A 23226-nucleotide genomic window follows, 5' to 3' on the forward strand; every position below is an offset into this window, starting at 1 on the left:
TAGAATTCATATTTTAAAGGAGCTTATTTACTAGACGACCTGCATTTGATAAAGCCCCCCCCCCCCCCCCCCCCCCCCACTGATTGAGAAAGTATGTTGTAGTCCCCATAAATTGCAGACTATTGTTGAGAATGCTATAGCTAGGGGATCGCTAGGCGAGACGGCGGAATCCCGGTTTGTGTTAGCCAAGCGGCGTTGGTGTTCAGGAAGCATCCTAAAGTGCGGAAAAATCTTCTGACAGTTTTGACTCCGCATTACCGGTGAAGGAAAAGTTGGCTTTGCCATTAACATGCTGCAAATTATGGTATAGAAGGGTTGCCGCTTAAGGGGTGGAATATAGAGGAAATGAACCACGCTACCACGCTAAATATCGGATTGCTAAGGATTACATATTATATTGAACAGAGAGGGGCCACGGTATGGATTAAAGTGGAGAATATGGTTCGTGGGAAAAGGGGCATTAACAGTGAGCGTGACTGTTGAAGGAAGCAGGCACGCAAGTGTAGCAACTTGCAAGAAATCTCCACGTGTGGACGTGTGGACGTTTTTGAGTGGCCGTTGAAGGGACAGGACATGGGGACTAAGAAGATTTACCCCTTTAAGATATACTCAGGTGGTCTGGCCAGTTAGCGTAGCGATGGGAGAGACGAGAGACGAGAGCCGAACACGACAAGAAGGGTATTTCAGTGTGAATGATAGCAATGGAAGAGAGGCGCCCAGAGGATTTCACTTTAAAACCCGATCTATGAGAGCTAAGAGAGAGAGACATCGAAATGCATAGTTAAGGAATCGAAGTATCCATTATGGATGCAATTTCCCTACTTTTTGAGGGCGACGAAAGAATAGACCAACGATAAGTACACTCAAATGATAGAATAGCTTTAGTAGAAAGAGGATGAAAATGTGAGTATAAGTGTTGAGCAGTTGCACAAGGAATCCGCAAGCTGTAAACAAAAGAGATACTTTGTGCTAAACGAGACTGGGAAGATAATTTAGTCAGATATTCGTGATTCTGCCAAATGATCTAACTTACCCTGAGAAAACTTCTGTAGCCCTGGAAATTTTGATTGTTATGTCAGTTGAAACTCAACTTACAGCCCACAAGCTCCAGACTCACCTGTCTTTAGCACACGTTCGGCAGACCACTCTTGATCGGGGGTGATCCAGCCGTTTTGGAGGGCCAGTCCAGCTCGTATATGATGGTGGCGCCATGAGGCTGCTGAGAGGAACGGAATAAGGGGTATGGGGATACATAGGGCGGCGCGGCGGCATAACCAGGGTGGGGGACGGCTGCTGAAGTTGACTGGCTTGCTGGGAACGCCCGGATTGGCTAGGAGGGATTGTCATTCAAGAAGGCCAAATGAAGATGCAACGGGAGTTGTACTTTCAATACCACGATTTTGCTTGGGGTCTCTGCGCCGCCCACTCCTTCTTCTTTAACTGCCCGTTCGTCCATCCGGTCGACCCAAAGTCTCAGTGTGAGCCAGCGATGGAAAACACCAAACTTTTCGACGTAGGCTTTCTCAATATCACCCGGGGGCTTTCCTGCATTTACCTGACTCTTGAACCAGGCTGGAGCATGCTTTTTCTCATAGTCAGTGAAGTTATTCCGTGTTCGTTTTTGTCCCTTGCGTCGCGTTCCTGCAGTGGAAGATGTGGGCTGTGGTTTGGTCGGCGTATCGACCTTTTCTTTCCACATTGGTAACTCTTCACCGAGGTCAGTGGTCTCGATATCCGTTGGGGACGAGGCACTCTCGGTCTTTTGCTTTTTCGGAGGCGGTCGCATCAGGTCCTCGTTGCCATGGAGCGGGTGTCTCGCCGACTCGTCTCCTAGAAACTGTTTGTCAGGCTGTGTCTCAGCCTGGCTTTGTGCGACCTCGGGCTTTCTGTTGCTGAGAAGCCCGGACACCGATACTCCCGTTTCATTACCATGTGTTTTCTGGTTGCTTTCGGCGACCAAGTTCGAAGGGTCTTGTTGGCTTGAGTTATCAACCACTTCATCACTATAATATGACATGGGTCTTGAAACATCGCCGGGAATGGTGAAAGGGATATCAGATCCACTTGAGACTCCCGAGCTTTCCGATGAGCTGCGTGCACGGGTATGCGTCTCAACACAGATCGTGGGATGGCGTGACTCGTAAAGGGCAGGGTACTGTGAGCCGGGAGATTGTGGTGAACGAGCCCTTTTCACGGGGTCTCGAATACCTTGGAGCCTGACTCGGCGTTTCTTCAGTGCTAACTGAAGTCGCTTCAATTTCTCCACGTCTGGTTTCATTAGTATATCTCAAACAACCTGCACGCGTGAGAATTTCTGGGAAGTACGGACATTTGATCTTTTTATCAAGCTCGTCCAAGACATCTGCCTCTATTGCCAGCGTGATTTCCGACTCTCTTTCAGCGTCGATGGGACTTGGCCACAGGTAAGAGTTTGCCGGGAGGAAGCATCGGTTGAGCAAAATGCTTTTGTGAAGGGACTCATCAATTTTGACGAGATTTCCTTGATCGTAACAGTAGTAGGAGCCATCACTTTGCTTTTCGAAATTGCCGTGTCGGAAAATGTTGACCCAGCTAATCGAGGGGGTATTCTCAGAGTCTGATGAACACGGAGGACGAATGCCCAATGTTTCCCTTAGACGCGTCTCGATAGTGTAACTTTCGAGTGGTTCTTCCGAGAAGTATTGGGTGAAAGTCTCATCATTGTCAAGGACAGCCTGATAGGACTGCATTAATGCGAGACCATCCTGTGGCAGGGACTCAAATCTCTGCAGTTGGGACCGGACATCCTCTCGATATGTCCCCCATTTGATCGGATGGTTAAGACCACTATCCATTTTCAGGTAGTGTTCTGGGGGATAACTTTAGTATTTAGATAAGCGTTAGATTTGGCTAGTCGCATCTCACCTTAGGCAGAGTTAAAAAAAACCACACTTCAAGCCTCTGGGTATTGTAACGTGAGCTGAAAAGTGAAAAGTGTGGAATATCGAAAGACGAGCAGAACAAAGAGCGGACTAGGAATGAATTCTTTTCTTGTCGAACTCCCCCCCCCCCTTGTCGAAGGATGTGATTAGGTGTGCTTTGATAAATCGTAGTGGCTTGGGAAGGCAGTCGTCACGGACGTGATGAATACCAGTAACGAAACCACGTAATTTTCAATACTGCAATCACACTATTAACGTAAGCCAGTCACTCCAAGTGAATTTAGATAAATGCAATATGGCTTCTAATGGCCTAGCGATTATAGAAATAGCAGTACCTCTTAAATTGAAGAAGGAAAAATTCGCCACACACTTTCCTGGTTGCGGACACTATTAATTGTGACCAACAAGCGAGGCCCACACTGTTGTTGGGGAACCAGGCGCCTAAGGTCCGCTGCAGTCCTCAATTACACTTCAGCCAGATCGTTTGTTTGTGGGGATTCTTCGACCTCCAAAGGATTTACTATAAACGCCAACGGTCATGAGTGATAGCTTTTACTTTCCCGTGCTGCATATCAAGACTAATTTGCTCGCCGACATACGCCCGAGTCTACAAACGCAACAATAGTGCTGTCACCGCTATTTATTCACTTTCCAATCAATCTTGTTAGTGTTCCAACAAATCCTGCCCAAGCTATATGATTGGTTTATTGATACACGAAACTTTTTGGACTGAAAAGAAAGGGGAATTCGGGAGATTTAGCGCAACCTTGGTAATAATGATATGATTTCTTGAATACCACATGACACTGTGACAACAAAATTACAGTGGTATTTCCGATACTCGTACCTAGAGAGTTTTCAGATGCTCTTATGGAGAAGGGTAGTTAACGACTAGATTTTCATTTTTGATGGATGACGTTAGATTGTTTTCATCTTGTTAGTTCTTTGATATATAATCTCTTTTCTCTCATATTATCCACGGTTTGCAATTCACTCACACAGCGTATTAGTGACTATAAGAACCAGTTTCAATGACTCAACGTTCTTAATTAAATACAGTTTTCTGTGCATGTACGTTATATGTATTGCTGTTAGCTTAGTTAAATGTGTCCATGGCAAATTAATTACGTAATTGCACGTTTTATTGAGCTATCGAAGATTGATGCTGATGATCACAATTTATGACAGGGAAATTGTTGTGAAGGATTTTAGGAAAATAAAGTAAAACCAGACAGGATCGGACATTTCTCTTTCCCCCTGCCAAGGATGGGATGATGGTGGCGTGTTAGGTCAAAGATTTGCCGTCTATTGTATATTAATGGGCAGCCTATGTTATCGAAATGGGATGTAGTTTTTCACAAATGCTGAACTTTGCTGGAGATAATGATCAAGATTGGGCCAAAAGTTTAAACCATGCATCCCCTATGTTGTAAATAAGTGCCCCTATATAAGCCCAACACACCTATTTGAACTCACAGTGAGAAAGGTGGGGCCATCATTCTCAGTCACGTGATCGTTAAACTCAGTCGAGGCGAGCCTCAAACAAATCCTGCTTATCACGCTAGACACCCTTCAAGGGACACTTGCCAAGATCAAGATGTGGATCAACTGCGGGAAACTCTCGGACTTCACGCAGGCGCGATACGTGGTCCGTCTGACCACAGGCAAGAAGGTGGTCTTATTCCGGCTCCCGACGATCGACAGCTCAAGCTTGAAAGCCAATGAGACCAATGACGGCTGGTCATACTACGCCATGGAGGCAGAATGCCCACATGCTGGCGGTCCAATGGCCGACTCTTCGGTTGACATTGAGGACTCGGCGTATGTCGTGTCGTGCCCGTGGCACGCATACGATTTCAACGTAGAGACCGGCGAATCGAGCGTCGGAATCAAGGCCTGCACGTTTCCTGTGGATGTGCGTGGCGAGTTCGTTGCGCTGGATTTCCCCGCCGAGGATGGGGTCAGCGTCGGGCTTGCTAGTGTCGATCCTGTCACTGAGAAAGTCAAGCTTAAGCACCCGCGACCTGCGGACAAGACCGTTGCTTCTCCTGCTACCACTCCTGCGGCTACTGCCATTTCTGCTTCTGCTTCTGAGGGCCAAGACAATCCCGGCATGGCGACATATCTCGGCGACGACGCGACGTTGTGTGACTGGGCCGCCCACATTCTCAATACCGCTAATCCGGAGCACAAGATCGAGTTGGCTACGCATCTTTTCTCTATTTTCACTGCTCGGGAGGCTTCTGATTCACCCATGCCGCTTGGCCGGGGCACGGTTGCTGCGCCCGACCAGCCGCCGCGCGAGAAAATGGAAACTGTTGACCCAGGCCACATGCCCAAGGCGGGACGAGGCGGGACCTTAAAGAGCCGTATCGCCATGCTCCATGCGCTAGCAAATATCGAACTGTGGGCTATCGACTTGGCTATTGATATCTGCATTCGCTTTGCGACTTTCCAAACCGAGGGGACGCGCCAGGAACTCCCGCGTGCATACTTCTACGACTGGCTGAAGGTCGCAAACGACGAGGCTAAGCACTTCTCCCTGCTCCGCACCAGACTCGAGGAGATGGGATCTAGCTTTGGTTCGCTCCCGGTACACCACAGTTTGTGGCTATCGGCAACTGAAACTGCGTACGACCTCCGAGCGAGAATCAGTATTATCGCTCTGGTGCACGAAGCACGCGGCTTGGATGTTAACCCTATGACGATTGAGAAGTTCCGCAAAGCTGGTGACGGTGAGAGTGTGGCAACTCTGGAGATTATTCACAACGACGAAATCACGCATGTCACCACTGGTCATCGGTGGCTGACGTGGATCTGTGCCCAAGAGGGAACTGATCCTGTTCAGGTCTTCCGGTCAAATGTACAGAAGCATTTCAAGGGTCCGATCCGGGGACCATTTAACGAAGAAGCGCGCTTGCAGGCTGGAATGGACAAGCGCTATTACGAGAACTCGTGTGCTCCCAGTGCGGGTATTACAGCTTCATGACCGTGCCCGGTCATGAAATAGAAGGGAAACACTTTACGTTGAAACATGATGTCACGCAGTTGATCGGTGTTCCGATCTTTTCTCTTGCTCACATGGTTCTATTTTTATTTTTTTGATATACCCGTCTTAACCGAGCAGAATGTACATAGCAAGGAAGCAAGCATTTCGTATTCATTATTCGCTGAAATCGCTATTAACTAGTAACCATTAAGAAGTGCTGACTCCCAACCGTTGATCATTAAGTGCCAATAAAGGAGACGAGGATCACCGCCAAGCGACCGTGGGGATATCATCTAGATGTATTCGATCTTCAACTGGACCTTGGAGCAACTGGAGGGAATGGTGGCGGTGTAGTATCGGTTCAAGTAGAATAGCTGGGGCGCATTGTGGTACCAATCACAGACTGTTTTGGAGAAATTAATGCCACGGTCTTCAAATGAGGACAAAAAGCAAAAACGCGGGGGTTTCTTACCGAGCCAGCCACCGAAGCCGCTGCTTTCCGACCACTGGAAGGTGCTGTCCCCCTTGATGGAGTACCCTGAGCTGCCGCCACTGCCGGCATTGATAACGATAGGTTCCCATGCTAAAAACAACGAAAGAAAATATTAGGCAAGTCCGGACTGACATGTGACAAACTGGAAATTTTTAAAAGGATGTGGCGATACTCACAGCCATAGTTGGTGTCGCCAGTGGCGATCAATCCCCACGAGAATTCGGTTTTCAAATCGACGAGCGCGTTTGTCCCATTCAGATAGATAGGACTGGCTATGCTGGCATCCTTGGTGAGCACGGCATCGTTGAGACCTGCGCCCGTGTGGTATGCGTAGACATAGAGGTTGTTGTGATTCTCATTGGTAGCACCGGTAGACTTGAGATGGAAGCGCTTGGACTGCCTGGTAGTGATAGTGACAGGAGCTGCGATGGCAGAGGTAGCCAGCAAAAGAAGGGATGCGAGAAACTTCATCTTGAGTTTGTGATTTGATGGCGGTGTTGTGAGAGGAAGGTTGGCTTAGACGTTGGAAGTTGAAGGTGGGAGATTGGAGATTGGCGGCTGGGGTTTCTGAGATAGTCAAAAAGGTCACGTTCAGGATGGAAGCTAGCAGGATTGAGGTGCATGGACTATTTTTGATGAATTTTGCAGATACAGATGATTTTCTATTTACTTGCTCTTTTGGAAATTAATCGCTTTCTGTGTAGGCCCTGCAGTCGAAGGTTCACATTCTTACAGGCCGAAGAAATTACCACATGATCAACCCGATGAGTAAAAATGCCTTGATCGCTGGAGGTCATGATGTCAACAGACCAACTAAAAAATGGGTCTGTACCAGTAAAATGACGGGATGACAACAGTCTAACTATATGAAGCCTTAGTGGAACTGGGGTTGCAAGACTATGTTGTAGGAGGAGAACTGGCGGAGGGAAGTGAGACATTTTTCTTCCACTTCGGGCATCTCTTAAATATTATCCGGAAATTTTTTATCTTCTGGTGTCCATTGTAACATCCCTTCTTGATGACTGAGACAGATTCGATATTCCAGCTCATTTATATAACTGTTGGTGGGAAATTCCAAGTAAAGGAATAGGCGAATTACAACATGTCAGATGACTGAAACGATGACAGACCGAGACAAAGAGGGTGATTTACTGTGAGCCAATAGCTTCAGATGCATTGGCGTTTTTCGAGTCCGTGTGTTGCTTGGTTAGAACGCCTCTGCGATGCAAGGGTATAACCTCACCGCCAGATGTTGTCCACAGTTGCTTCTTTACATCCCCATCCCACAGCATCGGACTCGCAGTAATATATCATCGACTATCTGAAGGTTGACAAATTCGGTCCACTACGCCAAGGCTATGGTGTTGCAGCTTACTTATTTTTTTGAAGCCCAAGGCAATAAGCCGAAGAGAGCTCTCACTATAAAAATGCCTCTCACAATGGGAACTCTTGTGTGAACTTACTGATTCCGATATAGCCCTCTTAGTCACGGGATTTTATTCCAAGTATTGAAACTAGTGCCTCCTTAAGATGTATTTTCCCCTCACAGACAGGTGGGACGATTTTGGTATGTTGGGGTCAAGTTTGAGCCCTAAATGAAGGTCATTTCTAGGCGAGATCGGTGTGATTGCAATCCCATTTCGGCTTTAGAGTATATAATCTAGGTTATACCCAGGCATGGAGGATGTTCATGGATGTACAAACACAATGATTTACGCTGAGGCTGAGGTCTTCCTCTTATAAAGTTCAGCCATTTCCCGACAGCCATCAGCTTCTTCAAAAGTCACGTCATATCTCCAGCCCAGATATTCTTTCGAAAGTCTCTCTTACAGCAATTAATTCCAGTATGTTGCAGCAGACATTTAATCCTTTCGAGGGCATGGCTGTATAGCCGTCAATGATCGAAGAGTGCATGCGAGCTGGAATCATGGAAATGTGTACGGAGCATGTAGTCTCTAGTAGTCTCTATATGGAACTGATGTTAAGGGTGTCGGGGGAAGAATCAGTCTTGGGGAAATTCCCTCAAGATCGCCGTGGCTTTGAGACCAATCCGACGGATCGGCATCTCTTTGTCGGTGCTCTAGATCAAGCCGGTCGGGGGTTCTTGAGTCAACTTCTGCGGTGCATTGGCCGAAGTCTCGACATGGTCTTTTCCGACGGAGTACTCCGTACTTCGTACTTTATTCAATTTCTATTTTTAGACCCTCAATTTGTTATGCTCAGGGTGGGCTAACTGCTTATCTTTCTTAATGATCTTCCGCCAGGCTTCAGGCCATGTGAGGCGTAATTTGCTTTTCACGATTTGTGTGCCAATCCAACATCTTCTTTATTCTTTGGACTCCATATATATGTACCATAAACTGTTGTATTTTATCGGGAGTTTTGCCACAAAATGTCTAGTTGCTAGGATATTCAGGGGGAAACTATTTCTCGCCCCAAAGCCCCCTGAATCAGATTGGAGTGATCACAGAGTACTCCGTACGGAGTAGCACCATCATTTATCGACAGCAAGGCCGTCAACTACTCTTAGATGGCAACGGATAGCTTGAGCGGTAAATGAAAATACTAAATTGAAGGGTAGAAAGATTCAAAATGTTGTTTTGACCCTTCGCATAACTTGATTCCAGGACCCACAGTTAAACCCCGAAATCTCTTCGCACCCCTGACGCGTTGTTTTTTTATTGGGAGATTATCCATCGTGTTCACTAGGCCTCTGTCGTTCTTTTTAACCCCAGAAATCCCAGAAAATATCAAGACTTGTTTTAACCAAAAGCTCCTTGGACGCGGGGTCGTGCCTATTGGATTATATGTGACAGGATTGACAAGACTAGTACTGTTTCACCCCGTACCAAGACATCATGGATCCCTCTACATACACAGATCCCCAGCTCACCTACCAAGATCGGCTGGTGATCAACGCTATCGTTGAGCCTCAGCCCAGTTCAAATGGTATTGCTCCTGCATTGTCGATCAAATACGAAGCTAACCACTATCCAGATAAAACAAGTGCACATCCATTGAACAAGCTGAGCACTGAAGAAACAGTCCAAAAGCTTCTCAGTCTCAACGATCCTTCTCATGTAGAGTTTGATCCCACCGTCTCCCAATTCTGGGATACCCCGTTGCTGCGGGCCAAGCTACCCGCCCCCCTCCAGAAGTACGTGCTTACGCCATACATCAACTGGGCGAAGGGCATCGTGCGATACCAGACCGACGTGGTCATGGTAACACACCTTATTCTTTACTTCACTACTATTGTTCCAAGTGCTGCATACCTGTATTACCAATTCTCTTACCTCCACGGTGCCTTGCACTGGCTTATGCAAGGGTTTTACTGCGGCGCTTTCACGCTGATGAAGCACCAGCACATCCACATGAATGGAGTTCTGAATTCTAAGTTATATCTGTTCGACACAGCTTTCCCATACCTGCTGGACCCCATGCACGGACATACGTGGAACTCTTACTATTACCATCACATCAAGCACCACCACGTTGAGGGCAACGGTGGGGGTGATCTGAGTTCAACAATGTACTACGACCGCGACAGCATCCCCGACTTCCTGACCTATGTGGGCCGATTTATCTTCTTCGTCTGGCTGGAACTCCCAATGTACTTTTGGAGAAAGGGGCAGTTCAAGTATGCAGTCAAATGCGCTTTCTGGGAGATCGGCAACTACGTTGCCATTTACATGCTCTACAGCTATGTCAATGCCCGTGCTACCACGTTTGTGTTCATTCTTCCGCTCACCGTGATGCGCTTGGGCTTAATGGTCGGAAACTGGGGCCAGCATGCTCTTGTGGATCCGGCCGACCCTGACTCGGATTACCTGTCCAGTATCACACTGATTGATGTTCCGGTGAGTTTCCATCGATCTGACGAACGTGTAGAACCAACACTGACACATACCAGAGTAACCGATTCTCTTTCAATGATGGCTACCACACTTCTCACCACCTAAACCCGCGCCGCCACTGGAGAGATCACCCGGTCGCTTTCCTCAAGCAGAAGGACCAATATGCCAAGGAAAATGCCCTGGTCTTCCGAAATGTCGATTACATTTTCATCACTGTGAATCTACTCCGGAAGAACTATGAACACCTGGCTAAATGTATGATCCCTATTGGTGATCAAGTCAAATGGACCATGGAAGAGCGAGTGGCGATGCTCCGTCGTCGGACGCGAAAGTTCCCGAAACCGTCTTCGAAAATGAGTCTATAAAAAAGGCCTTGTCGATAGAGAAGGTTGTTCTAAGTTGCTCATTTACCGTATACACAAAATAGTTCAACCAGAAATCTCGTTTAATTGCCAAGACTTAAGATCGACAGCACTTTCTCGTTTCCTCAGAGGATCAAGCTTTGCAATTTTCCTCTATCAAGTGCTTTAAGGAGCACTGGAAGTCCTGCTATCGTGGTACCATATCAACACGGTGCTATTTAAAATCGTCTGAACAATGACGCTTCTCCACGATTCATCTTTACTCCGGCTAAACAAGAACATCTGTCTTTTTCACAGTCGCGGGACTGGTGATGACTGGATCTCGCGAGCTACAGGGGAGACCAACGCTGCAATATATGGCCATTATTCAATTAGCACTATTGAACTGGATTGCTGCGGAAATCCAGCGTCTCTCCCTTTCCGCTTTTAGGTCTAACTTGGCGCCGCTTTTTGCTCACTGAGCGGCCCGGAGCTTGGGGGGAGCATAGAAGTGCGTGTCCTAAGCAATCCCTAAGCGATCCTGGATTGCTCTGGGAGTAAACACTCGAGAAAGTGACCGTTAGACCTGGCAGTGACCCTCCGGGTGGTCCATGATCTTGGACCCTCCACGACCCTTGGATGTACAAATCTCGAGCGCTAAGCCTAATTAAGGTAGATAAGACTACCTATATGTCTTGATAAAACATAGTTATTTATATAGATTTTATCCACTAGATAATAATTACTAACTAATAACTATTTAAGTTATTAAATATACTAAAATTATTTAAATATTTTAAATTCTAAAGATAGTTTTTTTACTTATATAAATTTTTGGTACTATAAAACTATAGGGAAGAAGTAGTTAGTCTATATAATAGTAGAAATGTATTTTATAGATATATATCTATATGTATAATATTATTCAAAAAGAAATATTTTTTTTCTATACTTTATGTCAGGGTGCGGGCTGGCAGGACGGTATGATAGGAGATGACTGGTAGGAACAGTTCGTAACAGATCAGATTCCACTTGACAGGTACAGGCAGGGGCAGGCTATTATACAAGACGTAGCTCGAAGAGCTACAACAGGATTTAGAACTGAAGTTCAGATAAACAGGTCGGAGATCACGTGCCGTGATCTTCCTCTAACTAAGCATCACGGTTCGCACCGTGACAATTCTAGTAAAATATATAATATACTCTAGTTTCCTAGGTTATATTAATAGCGTGGTATGTCTTTTTGCTTAATTTTAGATAAACATTTAGCGAGTCCGATAATACCTATATTCTTCCACTGGTAGATGGTCTCGACGGAAAGGAGGTTCGTCCTGGGGTCGGTGGTCTTAGAAAAGCTCAACGCGACGGTGATAGTGTGGCCTGGCTACTTCCACTTCTCTTTCCCTTATTCACAAGCATAGCGGCTTTATTTTATGAAATCTCTTTGGTGGTACCTAGGAAAGATGCGTTGGCCGAAGAGTAAATAAGGAAATAGCACTGCAGGGTAGACTTCCGCAAAGCTCGAAAAGCCCGAAACCCGACCCTTTTGAGGGTCGTCTACCCTGCAGGGCTGTAGGCAAATTTGAGCCAATTAATTTTAGTAATTTTATCCATTCCATTTAAAATGGCAGAAAAACATGCAATTGATTGAAAATGAGTCAGACTCGACAACGACACCTTAAAATGGAGATCATTAGGAGTTCGAGAACAAACGGACTCAACCGCTCGCAAAACTTCAAATCGAAGCCGCAAAGATCTTACTACTACTGGCCAGAGTAAATCACAGAAAGAGGCCAAGAGGTATCGAATCACTCCACAGGCTGGAGATCGGATGAAAAAAAAGAAGATAAGGAAACAACATCATAATGAAGAAAAAAGCAACAAATTGCTACCAGTTACTGGTTCTTCTTGAGATCGGCATGGCGAGATCAATCTTATCGTATAGATGATAAGATCACCCTGTCCAGTAAAGTGGGCAGTTTCACAGCATCATGAGCATGGAAAGAGCGACGGTGAGGATGACACCGAGGAAGCCAGTCACATTGGCACGTGGGGATGCACCGGTAAAGACCGGGGATACGCCCTCGGAGTTGTTGGTGGGCACTGCGGGTGTGTTCGTGGCAGCAGTTGCGACGGTAGACGCAGCAGTGCGCGAGGGCAAGGGGCGGAAGACAACGCTAGACGACGGTCTACCGGCGTGGAATCCTTCGGCTCCATTGCTAGGAGTGGGCTTGGTGGAAGAAGAGGGCACCACGGGTGCAACACCAGGCACTTTAACTTCGCCCGTAGAGCCAGAGCCAGAGCTGGAACCGGAGCCGGGGTTGGACGCGGAGCCAGAGCCGGAACTATTTCCAGAAGAGCCAGTGCCAGAGCTGGAGCTGGAGCTGGAGCTGGGGTTGGAGGCGGAGCCAGAGCCTGGTGTAGAGCCAGAGCCAGGAACAGTGGCAGTGGCAGTGGCAGTGGGAGCCGGGATGGTGAGGGTGACAGTGCTACCGGTGGGACCACAATGCTTGCAGAAAGTCTCGGTGGTAGTGAAGCCCTCAGGCACCGAAGAGACAGTGGGCTGCGACACAACCTCGGTGGTGGTGGCAGTGGCAACGGGCTTGGTGAGGGTCACAGTCGTCGGAGTAGCAGCGCAGTGGGTGCAAACAGTCACAGTCGTAGTCCAGCCTTCTGGGATCGAGGCAGTGGAAGTGGCAGGGCCAGAAGTAGGAGCAGTCATCTCGGCGGCGCCGGTTGGGGTAGCGGTGGCGGAGTTACCAGGGCACCATGTCTTGGTAATGGTGGTGGTGATGGTGGTAAAGCCAGCTGGGCAAATGTCAACGTAGGAGGTCACGATGATAGTTGTCGTGGTACCCGGAGTTAAAGAGGAAGGCAAGCCAGTCACGGAGGGAGTTGTGGTGATTCCAGCGGGAGCTGTGGTGGGTTCGCTACCAGTAGGGTTGGAGCCGCCAGTAGTTTTGACACCGCTAGGCTTGGAACTGCCGATAATGTTGCCGCTGGTAGGTTTGGAACTTCCAGAAGTCTCGTCGCTGGAAGACGGGATACCGGTCGGGATTACACCTTCCCCAGTGAAAGAGGCGCCAGAATCAGTCGTAGAAGAGTCAAAGGCAGTGCTGGAAGAGTGGCCTGAGAACAGAGGAGTGGCGCTTGGAACCGTGTGGGTATCAGTGTGGGCGTGGGTGTGTGTGTGGGAGCCATGTCCATGTCCATGTCCATGGCCGTGTCCATGGCCGTGCGAGCCGTGGGACGGCTTTCCAGTGGTGGAGGGTTGGGGAACGGGGTTCCCCGATGGAGCTGAACCCCCAGGTGTGACGGAGCTGCTAGAGATGCTTGCAGAGGAAGTCTCGGCGGAGATAACAGGTGTGCTAGAAGAGGCCACCGAGCTAGAAGAGGCTGCGGGCCGAGAAGAGGCTGCAGGGCTGGAAGAGGCCACCGAGCTGGAAGAGGCCACCGAGCTGGAAGAGGCCACCGAGCTGGAAGAGGCCACCGAGCTGGAAGAGGCCACCGAGCTGGAAGAGGCCACCGAGCTGGAAGAGGCCACCGAGCTGGAAGAGGCCACCGAGCTGGAAGAGGCCACCGAGCTGGAAGAGGCCACCGAGCTGGAAGAGGCCACCGAGCTGGAAGAAGAGACCGCCGTGGAAGTGGTAGAAGGCGGGGCAGGGGGAGGAGGAGCACAATCGTACAGGATATCCTTAATGTGCTCAGTGTATGGTGTCCCGTCAATGAGGTTGTTGTCGCCGGCTGTGGCCTCCCAGAGCATGACGCCACCGAAATGCTTGGGGTGCTTGTCCATGTACGTCTTGACAAGGGGCTGTACCTCGTCAGGGGTCAGATAGAATCCAGGTCTAGCGGCACTTTCGGATGCAGGAAGACCGATGAATAGCTTCGCATTGGGGTTGACACTCTTCTCGATGACACCGACCCAGTCATCGAAGTTAAACTTGCCGGTGCCGTGGACATAGTCTGCAGCAGAGCACCCCTGGGTATTGTAAAACTGAACCCAGAGGAAATCGAAGTGCGACTTGGTTAAAGCGTCGCTTAGCTGAGCATCAGGAATGGGGCACTGGGGCGCGCCGGAGATGTAGTAGGTTTGTTCGGTGCTCGTGCTGAAATGCAAACGCAGACGATTGATCATTGCAGCGTATCCTAGGTTAGGGTTATTAGAGGGAGTACATTGGGAGAGTTAGAGCGTCAGGGAAACATACCAACTCCACCGTTGTACTCGATATCAAAATCGAATCCATCGACCGAGGAAGTGAGGAATGGGCGTGGGTAGATCAGACCAAGCATGTTCTCGGTCCAACCCAATGAAGAAATTGATTGATTATAAGGACCGAAGGAGTACCACAAGAAATCCGCAAACCATTCACCGGTGGCGTCGTCTGGGAGAGACTCGGTTGTGGCACTACCACCACCGATGGACAGCAGGAGCGTCTTGCCAGCCGCCTTGCAACTGGGGATATCCTGCCAAATCTGGTGGCAGCCACTAAGCAGTCCTGTACCGGAGAAAAAGGAACCATCACACTGATTGGCAAAGTTGGAACCAGGATAGTCGCCCACATGTTTGGGGAATTGATTGATAAACCCGATGTTGATGATGTCCGACGTGGTCTGTTCACAGAAATGCTTGAGCCGGGGTTGGTCGTAGCCTTGTCCGTAGTAGACGGCAACATTATTCTTCAGGCTGGCATCGAGAGCAACAGCAGAGGATACAAAGAGTGACAGGACTGACACGGCGGCAAAAGATTTGAACATCATGGCTAAAAGTGAATGTAGTAGTTATACGCAATAATTAGATGCAACACAAATCGCTGCTTGACCCGATAAAACGAATGACAGGTTAGCCCGCGAGCAACGAGAGGACGCAGACAAATATCTGCTCGGGAAATTTCCCAAAGGGCTCAAAATAAGAGTGTTGATGGTCGAAAGGGAATGCAACTCTCTGGGGGACAAGAGACTGAAATACATTGAGTGCCGGCAGGGGGCTGTCCATCTCCGCCCCCTGGGGATGATGCCGACCTCCGACATGGTGCGTGCTAATCGAAAAGGGGAATCGAGCTATAAAAGCGCGGAAATAAACCACTCCACCGGTGCAGGGACACCCAACGCAGAATCGCAGGGTGGGTTCAAAGCTTGGTTGTTTGAACACCAGTTAGACCCAGGGGCCAACAAATTGTTGTCACAACTGAATAGATCCTCTGACAAACTCAGCGTGAATGCGTGATGAACTGGCTTTTCCACTGGTGACAGACTCAACGCATGGTACGACATGACCAACCTACAGTCAGTGGCGTAAAAAGGGTCATATCCGAGCATGGAATGGATCAGACATCTATCATGATAGGCTTTTTTGGGAGAGGGGTATGTGCTGGCCCTACGCCTATTTCGGCCCATTTCGGCGCAGTAAAATTGCAAGAGCCGCATAAAAGAGGCTAAAAGACCCCAAGGGACTCTAGCCGCATTGGCATCGGGGTCATGACTGGAGCAAAAGCCATTAGCTTGAGGAACAAAATCCAATCAATGGACGTCGTTTAGGCACTAGGGCACGGATACCTCGGGGTCCACCAGCCATTGCATGTCGTCGGATGTAGAATACTAACTTCAAGAGTTAGATAGCATATAGATGAAGGTAAGACTGGGGAAAGATTTGAATTGACAATTTGCATCAACTAGAACAAGAGCGAATATGACTGGTTCAAATGATAAATCGTCCGAGGTTCAAGAATGGATTCCACATCAAGAAGAACCGATGGAGCTAAAACTTAGGCCTGCGCTAAGCCCTCGGGGGCCAATGTGTGGAGCAGAGCTCTTCCAAAAGTCACCGATGAGAGGGGTCAATCCAGGAGTAAGCCAGATCATCGTTTTCATTCGATTACAGCGATTGCACCTACACCATACGGCAGTTTAAGATTGGTGTCTCACTTGATTTCCACTAGATCTCTGGATCGCCGGATCGCTGGATCGCCTTTAGTCCCTATTTTGTTGACCTAACGAACTTAAAATGCGATGTAACTCTCTTAGACAGAGCGTGAAGTACTTTTGGGGACACTGTACACGTTCTAGCCCCCAAAACTCTTGTCTTTTCCGGTTTAATGCAAGGCACTACCCATGTGTACCTCGGAGATATACCCGCTCTAGGATTTTTAGGCGACAATAACGCCACTCATCATTCATCTTCCTGGGTTCTTGCCTGTTAGTGAAGTGCTAGCCAATCTTGGAAGTGCGCGATTTACAGATCGCGTATGATGACTTGTGAAATGAAGCCAAAAACGCGAGGAGTCACCGCCTTGACCGCCTCCCTGTACCACTATTCTGCCTAGGTGCACCACCATTTGTCGCCGGTCCGGTCGAGCACTCACAATGTGCCTATCTTTCCCCTCTCTCTCTCTCTCGTTCCCATCCGCATTGTCCGACCCTTCAAGCTGAACTTGGATTTTCGTAATTCAGACCTTAGGCTCCAAATTCTAAGCCACTATCTATGCCCGACCGTCTCTGCAGTTCATTTCAGCCCAGCAAGCACTAAACGTATACAGACAAAAGTCATTAAACTTTGTTAGCAGAAGTGAGTCTTTACTCCGTCAAACATATAAGCTGAAACTTTCTAGCCTTCTACTCTAGGAGGATTAAACAACTTCATGGAATTTCTTCAACCGGACATTGAGCACCTCACAGAATAAGCTTCGTAACTTGTGTAAAAATTGCTAGTTAACCGCCATATTAGTTATTATTTAAGCTATGCGCCTGCTTCTATTGATCCATGCCAAGATACGCCCATAGACACTAAGATCGTGGCCAGCTCATTAAGGCGTAAACTCTGCTAAATGAATAGATCGAGTAAAATTTGCCGACAAAGGTACTAGACTGATTCTATAGTTCTTTGATCTGGAAGTCTCTATATTGTCTTTTGATGAGACTGCTCGAATGGTGCTCTCTAAAAGTGACGACTGGCCCGGAGAGGGAAAAAGTTCCTGAGGATCAATCCAAAACTGGTTGACTAATTAGCCCTTGCCTTTGTTGCCCAAATTGCAAATCCTTGCAACCGACAGTGTGATCCCAGAGTCTGCCATACTCATGTATGTTGTGGTTGGAACCTTACACATATGCCACTACAGCTGAGCTAATTCTAAGAGTTGACTTGGTTATTATCATTTGCTACAATGGGTAGCTGCTCGGCATAGTGGCCAATAACGACCTCCGAGCTTCAAGTTGTCGATTAACAGAGACATGAAAGCCTAATAGTTGGCCAAAAAAAAAAGCTGTGCAGAGTCCGTTTACCTTCTGATGTGGTGCTCAAATCCCACATAGCAAGAGAGCCCAGCGACACCGGGATGGCACGTTCGTCTAATGAACCTCCGATGCCCTTCGAAAAGATGGTGGGTAAAGCAGCGGTAAGTTCATAAGCATCCAACCAATCATCGATTAATACAACCTGAGCAGGAGTTGTGTAGGAAATTGCTGGAATCTGTTGGCCGGTAATGGAACGTCTGTATACCACGTTGGAACTTTCTACCCCGCATTGTTCGGGCGGCTGCGATCTGCTAGTGACCGCATCCAGTAAGGAGTGTAGCATGCGCATCTCAGGGTTCTGGCGTTCTCCGTTGATTTCAGTGGGGAAAGAGCCTGCTGAGAAGTGTCTACCATCACCAGGGTGAGAGGCTTGATCCTATGCTGTTTCGTCATCTACTGCTTCGCCTTGCACTGTATGGGGAATTTTTCGTAATAACCGTGCGCTAGGTTGACCGCATATCCGTCACGTTCACAGTAGCTGGCTCGTCAAGTCAGACAGTATTATCCTACAGCTCGAGCGAAATGAAAACATCATTCCAGGCATCTATTGTTGTTTAATTGTTGGTTAATCCACAACATAGACGATGACTTCATACGAGATAACACAAAGCCGATAGAACCTTGTATTTCCGAATAAGTAAGTATAGTCTTAGGTCCGCGTTTGGTAGAGGTAGGTTTCCTATCCAAAAAAGGATCATGTTGTTGTCCAACCTTAATTCCACACTTGGTAGAAATTAAAGCAGCGAACCCTAAGTCCTGTAGGATGGTAACAAAAGACCTCCTAGCGCAGGGTGGCTGATTGAAGATAAGTGGCCGCCTAGACGCGATTTCATAATGAGTCCTAGCGGGTGACATCTTGCAATGGCATACTGTTCAGCCCCAGTGAATCTTCCAGGACAGAAGAGTAACTCTGGCCGAGAGTAAAATTGACCGAACTTTTCGGGGAGAACTTGGGGATGGCCGCTAGACTGAGCGCTCTATTACTGGAAGTGCACAGACTCCAAGACCGCTTATATCGGCCGCAGGGATCAAGAACACCACCCAGAGGAAGAAGCACAACATCGTCATCATCCACTTACTATAAATCAGTGCGTAATAGAAATCCACCGTATGAACTACACAGAGATGCTTTCGCTGCGGTTGAAGTCTTCTCGCCGCATCCAGAAGATCTAGAAACGGTTCTTCATGTATCAGAGGATGGTTAATCCCGAGGAATGATTATGAAGCAGCTACGTTGTAGTCGAAATTTTTACCAAAAAAAAGGGCGTAGCGTAAAGCATTGTGGGCGGTTATGCTTCAAGCACTCTATGCCTGAGGCCGTCTGGTCGTGTCCCAGTAGGGTTAGAAATTTGGGGAGCAGAAAAGCCATCTTATAGATCACCATCAAATTGCAGAAAAGAGCCTTTCTGGCACGGTGGGCTTTCCGGCAGATGGGAACTATTTTGTATAGAGGCGACAGTGTAGGCCGTGAGCAGCAGGAGCATAACACAGTATGCGTAAGAGGGGCGACATAGACATGAAGCAGAATTAAGTTACATAAGCTAGAGAGGCCGCTGCAACCGTGCCAAGCGCCTAACAAGGTGTGTTGGGCCCTTGGCACGATTAACCCCTACAGACGCAGTTGTAGCTTGAAGAATCTTTCAATTTACTGCACGGCAGGGTTATCGACGTATAGGATATGAAAGCAGATGAGCCTTTGAAAACACATAAACTATGATGATCTGTGATAATAGAAGGTTTAGGAAAGCACAGGGCAGTGGAAAAAAAAAGCCATATAGGGAACGGGAAAATAACGAACAGCAAGAGCGAAAAAGAAGATTAGGAATTAAACAACCACAGGGGCACCACGTGAATTGGCAAATACCAATGAGGGTGAAGCATGGCACGAAATTTGGCGGTCCGCGAGTATTTCCAAGGTTCTCTCGCAGGGACTCATTAAAGTCAGCCTCGCGCAAGCCCGGACCTACGGTTCGCAGCCCCTTGCACGGATGTGGTAAGTGGATACTCTCAATTTTTATTATTACCAGGCTCACTTTACAATCTTGGTCAAAAATTGTATTAACTCACATGCCATTGACAATTTACAAGTGCCTGCTCCATAATTTTTAAAGGGTGTTAATCTAATTTAATGTATCATACCAAAAGCCACATAAATTCAGTTCAAAATATCAATGGCAAGTAGTATAAAGGATGTTCAGTCCGTAGTGTTATACTAGTATATACGTACTGTACCCTGTGCTACTTAAAGCAGATGATTTGATCAGTCAGTGCTCCATAGATGTAGTTAATTGATTTTTGGCCCTAGTCTCTAGTCTAGTTGTGAATAGAAAAGCTATGCACATAGTTTATGCTCTTTATCACCTTCTAGGCCTAAAAAGACTGCTAGAAAGAATGCTAAGTACTAAAAGGTCCATGTATCAAACCACTGAAAGGCCGCAACCGACTAATTCTTACATAAAAATAAGAGAGAAGATTGAAATGAGAACTCAGTACTCCGTACGGAGTGCTTTGGCAAGGCGGTGATGAAAATGGCGGTCAGCCAATATCCAATGAGAGCGCTGTGTCTAAGTGGCACAGTTAGTCAAAACGCTTCATGCTGTTCCATCATTTCAGGGCATTTTTTCACCGTTGCATTTGGTCGTTCATCAACAGCATTCCTGTCTTCAAACGGTGTATTTACCCTCTGTGCTTACCTAATTACCTGATAGAAAGCCAGGTGCTCAATGACATGGTAGGACTCTGACTTGAATGACAATGGGTTGGAGGTTCACTAGCAAATCTGACTAATCTCAACACGCGTGGGGTCCATGAAGTGGCGGTACGATTTTCTGAGTTTTCAATATCCACTAGGGCTGTTCTCAACCATTCACGGAGTATTGCACCATGGTACCGGAGTATTCAACGCCTCAACGCAATTCAGCAGTCACACACTGAAAGGAGTGGGATTTGATGATCTGCCAGATGAATGGAAGCGGTGGAGCGGATAGGATGTGCCGCCCAACTTCAAATAGCAGAGACATTAATAATCATGCCACCGATTTCAAGGAATTCTCTATCCCATTCGTAGAGATCGGTATCCTCTATGTTGTACGGAGCATTCCGCACGCACTTGCCATGTGTTTTGCGGCCCACTTAGTGGGGTGGACCACTCGGTAGTGAAATGCGTTATCTCTGCACTTACTGCTTGCGTTATAATTTGTATTCCCACTATCGATAACCCTGCTTTCCATTTTGCGAGTGAGACCCTAACGTTCCTAGGATCATAGCTCCCAGATACGAACTGAGTCACTTTCAGGAGTCAAATTATAATAGCGTAGTGCCAAATCTGAAGATTCTGGCAGAATACATATTCTCCCCGGGGTGGGCAATGGCTTCTAAGGTTCCTTCCAAGATCCAGCACACATTAATCGCTATCGTGGGTCGAGCTAACACAAGAAACCAACAGGTTTGGTGCGCCACATGGGTGCCATGTGCTTGCACTCCACATGGTCTGACATGATTGGACGAGACATATAAGACAGCTTGATGCCCTTTTAGGTCAGAATCAATCCCGGCATGGCTCCACAGACGCACGTTGCCGCATTGCCCACCGCTTAAGTGCTCGTCTCCCACCGTTGTCGTCAACGATCATCTTCTTTTTTTCTCCGTCCCTCTTCGCGATCATGAGTTTCTTCCTTCGCACCTTGAGCCTGACGGCTACGGCTATGGCTTTGGTGGTGCCACAGTCCCATGTATGCCGATCCCCACCTACTTCTCCCAGCGTCACCATCGCGCAAGGTGTCATCAACGGCTTTTCCCAGAATGATACCTCGGTCTTTCTAGGCATTCCCTTTGCCGAGACTACTGCTGGCGAGAACCGCTGGAAGGCCCCTAAGCCCGTCGGCTCGTTCCCCAATGGTCACTTGGAGGCCACTGCATATGGACCATCCTGTGCCCAGGCAATGTCTGGCACGGCAATCACCCACCAGAGTGAGGATTGCCTCAACCTCAACATTTGGACCCCAGGCCAGGGTGTCAATCTTCCTGTGTTTGTTTACATCTATGGTGGTGCCATGGTCACCGGCGGCAGCAGCAACGCCCAATGGCAAGGGTACAACTTTGCCCGTAATGATGTCATCTACGTGAACTTCAATTACCGCGAGAGCATCTATGCCTCGCCCAATGCGCCTGAGCTGCAGGGAGAGTCCCAGAACTTTGGAATCATGGACGTGGAGCTGGCCTTGGAGTGGATTCACAACAACATTGAGGGTGGGTTTTTCTTTTTCTTGAGCCACCTTGGAGCCTTCAACTAATCTAATCGGCAGCTTTCGGTGGTGACAAGTCGCGCATCGTGCTGGGTGGCCATTCATCTGGCGGAGTGCACGTTGATCACTATCTGTGGAATCACCCCGATACCTTCCTGGCCGGTGCGATCGAGATGTCTGCTAACGCCGAATCTGGTCCTGCCTATGCACCCGCCGGTGTCGCGCTGAAGCAGGTGGTTCAGGATATGCTGGATGCCGGCGTGACTCTGGGCTGCACGGCTGAAGACTACAGTCTGGAGTGCCTGCGTGCGGCGGATACTTACGCCTTCCAGACGAGCTACTTCAACTCGACCTCTAACACCTGGTTCTCACCGTCGGTGGACGAGATCACCCGCTTCTCCAACTACGCCGACCGCTTCGCTAAGGGTTCCTACCCAAAATCGCTGCCGATGATCGTCGGCAACTCCGACCAGGAGGGCGAGATCTTCGGCTACGTTTATGGCAGCGAGAACACCAACTTTTCATCCTGGATTCGCACTTTTGATGCCGACATTGCCTTCGTGCCCACGGACCAGCTCCTGGCCGCCTACAACGAAGCTGACTACGCCTCGGTTTCCCTGATGAGCGGTGCCTCTTACGGCGACGCACGCTTCCTCTGCGCGACTGACGCCCTGTTGGACTTGCGCGCCGCCGAGCAACCCACCTGGATCTACCGCTGGTTCGGCGACTACTCGAATGTCCTGCCGATCCCCAATCTCGGGCCCTCGCACGGCAGCGAGGTGCCCTTCTTCCATGGTGGCAATGAGTGCTTCTCGCTGCTGGATGGCGTGACCGATGCGGAGCAGCAGCTGGCGGACTACCTGCACGCCCGCTTTGTCGCCTTCATCAAGAACCCCAGCGCTGGGCCTGGCTGGGAGAAGGCCCAACCTGTGAATGGTCCTCTGGCACGCTTGGGTGTTCCTGGGCATGAGGAGGAGACCGTGGTGAGCACGACTGGCGCGTATAACGGTCGCTGCCAAAAGGTCTACAAGCCCAACTACCCCAAGTACCCCGTGGTGCAGAACCCTGTTTTGCTGGCCGGGAGTGTCTGA

General features: G+C 48.4%; 6 protein-coding genes across 6 annotated transcripts; 3 read left to right on the forward strand and 3 right to left on the reverse strand.

The window, feature by feature from the left end:
- Window positions 1-881: 881 nt before the first annotated feature.
- On the reverse strand, window positions 882-2834 carry Pdw03_6950 (uncharacterized protein; the record flags this gene model as incomplete). The annotated part of the gene is made up of 6 exons (XM_014678901.2): window positions 882-979; window positions 1034-1054; window positions 1118-1219; window positions 1276-1330; window positions 1385-2268; window positions 2330-2834. The coding sequence occupies 6 exons, from the start codon at window positions 2832-2834 to the stop codon at window positions 882-884; spliced, it is 1665 nt and encodes a 554-aa protein (XP_014534387.2).
- Window positions 2835-4518: 1684 nt separating this feature from the next.
- On the forward strand, window positions 4519-5910 carry Pdw03_6951 (Rieske; the record flags this gene model as incomplete). Its single annotated transcript, XM_014678900.1, has 1 exon — window positions 4519-5910. The coding sequence occupies one exon, from the start codon at window positions 4519-4521 to the stop codon at window positions 5908-5910; it is 1392 nt and encodes a 463-aa protein (XP_014534386.1).
- A 293-nt stretch (window positions 5911-6203) lies between these two features.
- On the reverse strand, window positions 6204-6874 carry Pdw03_6952 (uncharacterized protein; the record flags this gene model as incomplete). Its single annotated transcript, XM_014678899.1, has 3 exons — window positions 6204-6313; window positions 6383-6493; window positions 6580-6874. The coding sequence occupies 3 exons, from the start codon at window positions 6872-6874 to the stop codon at window positions 6204-6206; spliced, it is 516 nt and encodes a 171-aa protein (XP_014534385.1).
- Window positions 6875-9261: 2387 nt separating this feature from the next.
- Window positions 9262-10625, forward strand: Pdw03_6953 (Fatty acid desaturase; the record flags this gene model as incomplete). The annotated part of the gene is made up of 3 exons (XM_066101503.1): window positions 9262-9352; window positions 9401-10263; window positions 10317-10625. The coding sequence occupies 3 exons, from the start codon at window positions 9262-9264 to the stop codon at window positions 10623-10625; spliced, it is 1263 nt and encodes a 420-aa protein (XP_065956586.1).
- Window positions 10626-12582: 1957 nt separating this feature from the next.
- Pdw03_6954 (Endochitinase 2) lies at window positions 12583-15362 on the reverse strand (the record flags this gene model as incomplete). Its single annotated transcript, XM_066101504.1, has 2 exons — window positions 12583-14750; window positions 14810-15362. The coding sequence occupies 2 exons, from the start codon at window positions 15360-15362 to the stop codon at window positions 12583-12585; spliced, it is 2721 nt and encodes a 906-aa protein (XP_065956587.1).
- A 6191-nt stretch (window positions 15363-21553) lies between these two features.
- On the forward strand, window positions 21554-23226 carry Pdw03_6955 (Carboxylesterase, type B; the record flags this gene model as incomplete). Its single annotated transcript, XM_014678895.1, has 2 exons — window positions 21554-22139; window positions 22196-23226. The coding sequence occupies 2 exons, from the start codon at window positions 21554-21556 to the stop codon at window positions 23224-23226; spliced, it is 1617 nt and encodes a 538-aa protein (XP_014534381.1).

This window comes from Penicillium digitatum, chromosome 2, assembly GCF_016767815.1.
Source record: "Penicillium digitatum chromosome 2, complete sequence".
Taxonomy (NCBI): domain Eukaryota; kingdom Fungi; phylum Ascomycota; class Eurotiomycetes; order Eurotiales; family Aspergillaceae; genus Penicillium; species Penicillium digitatum.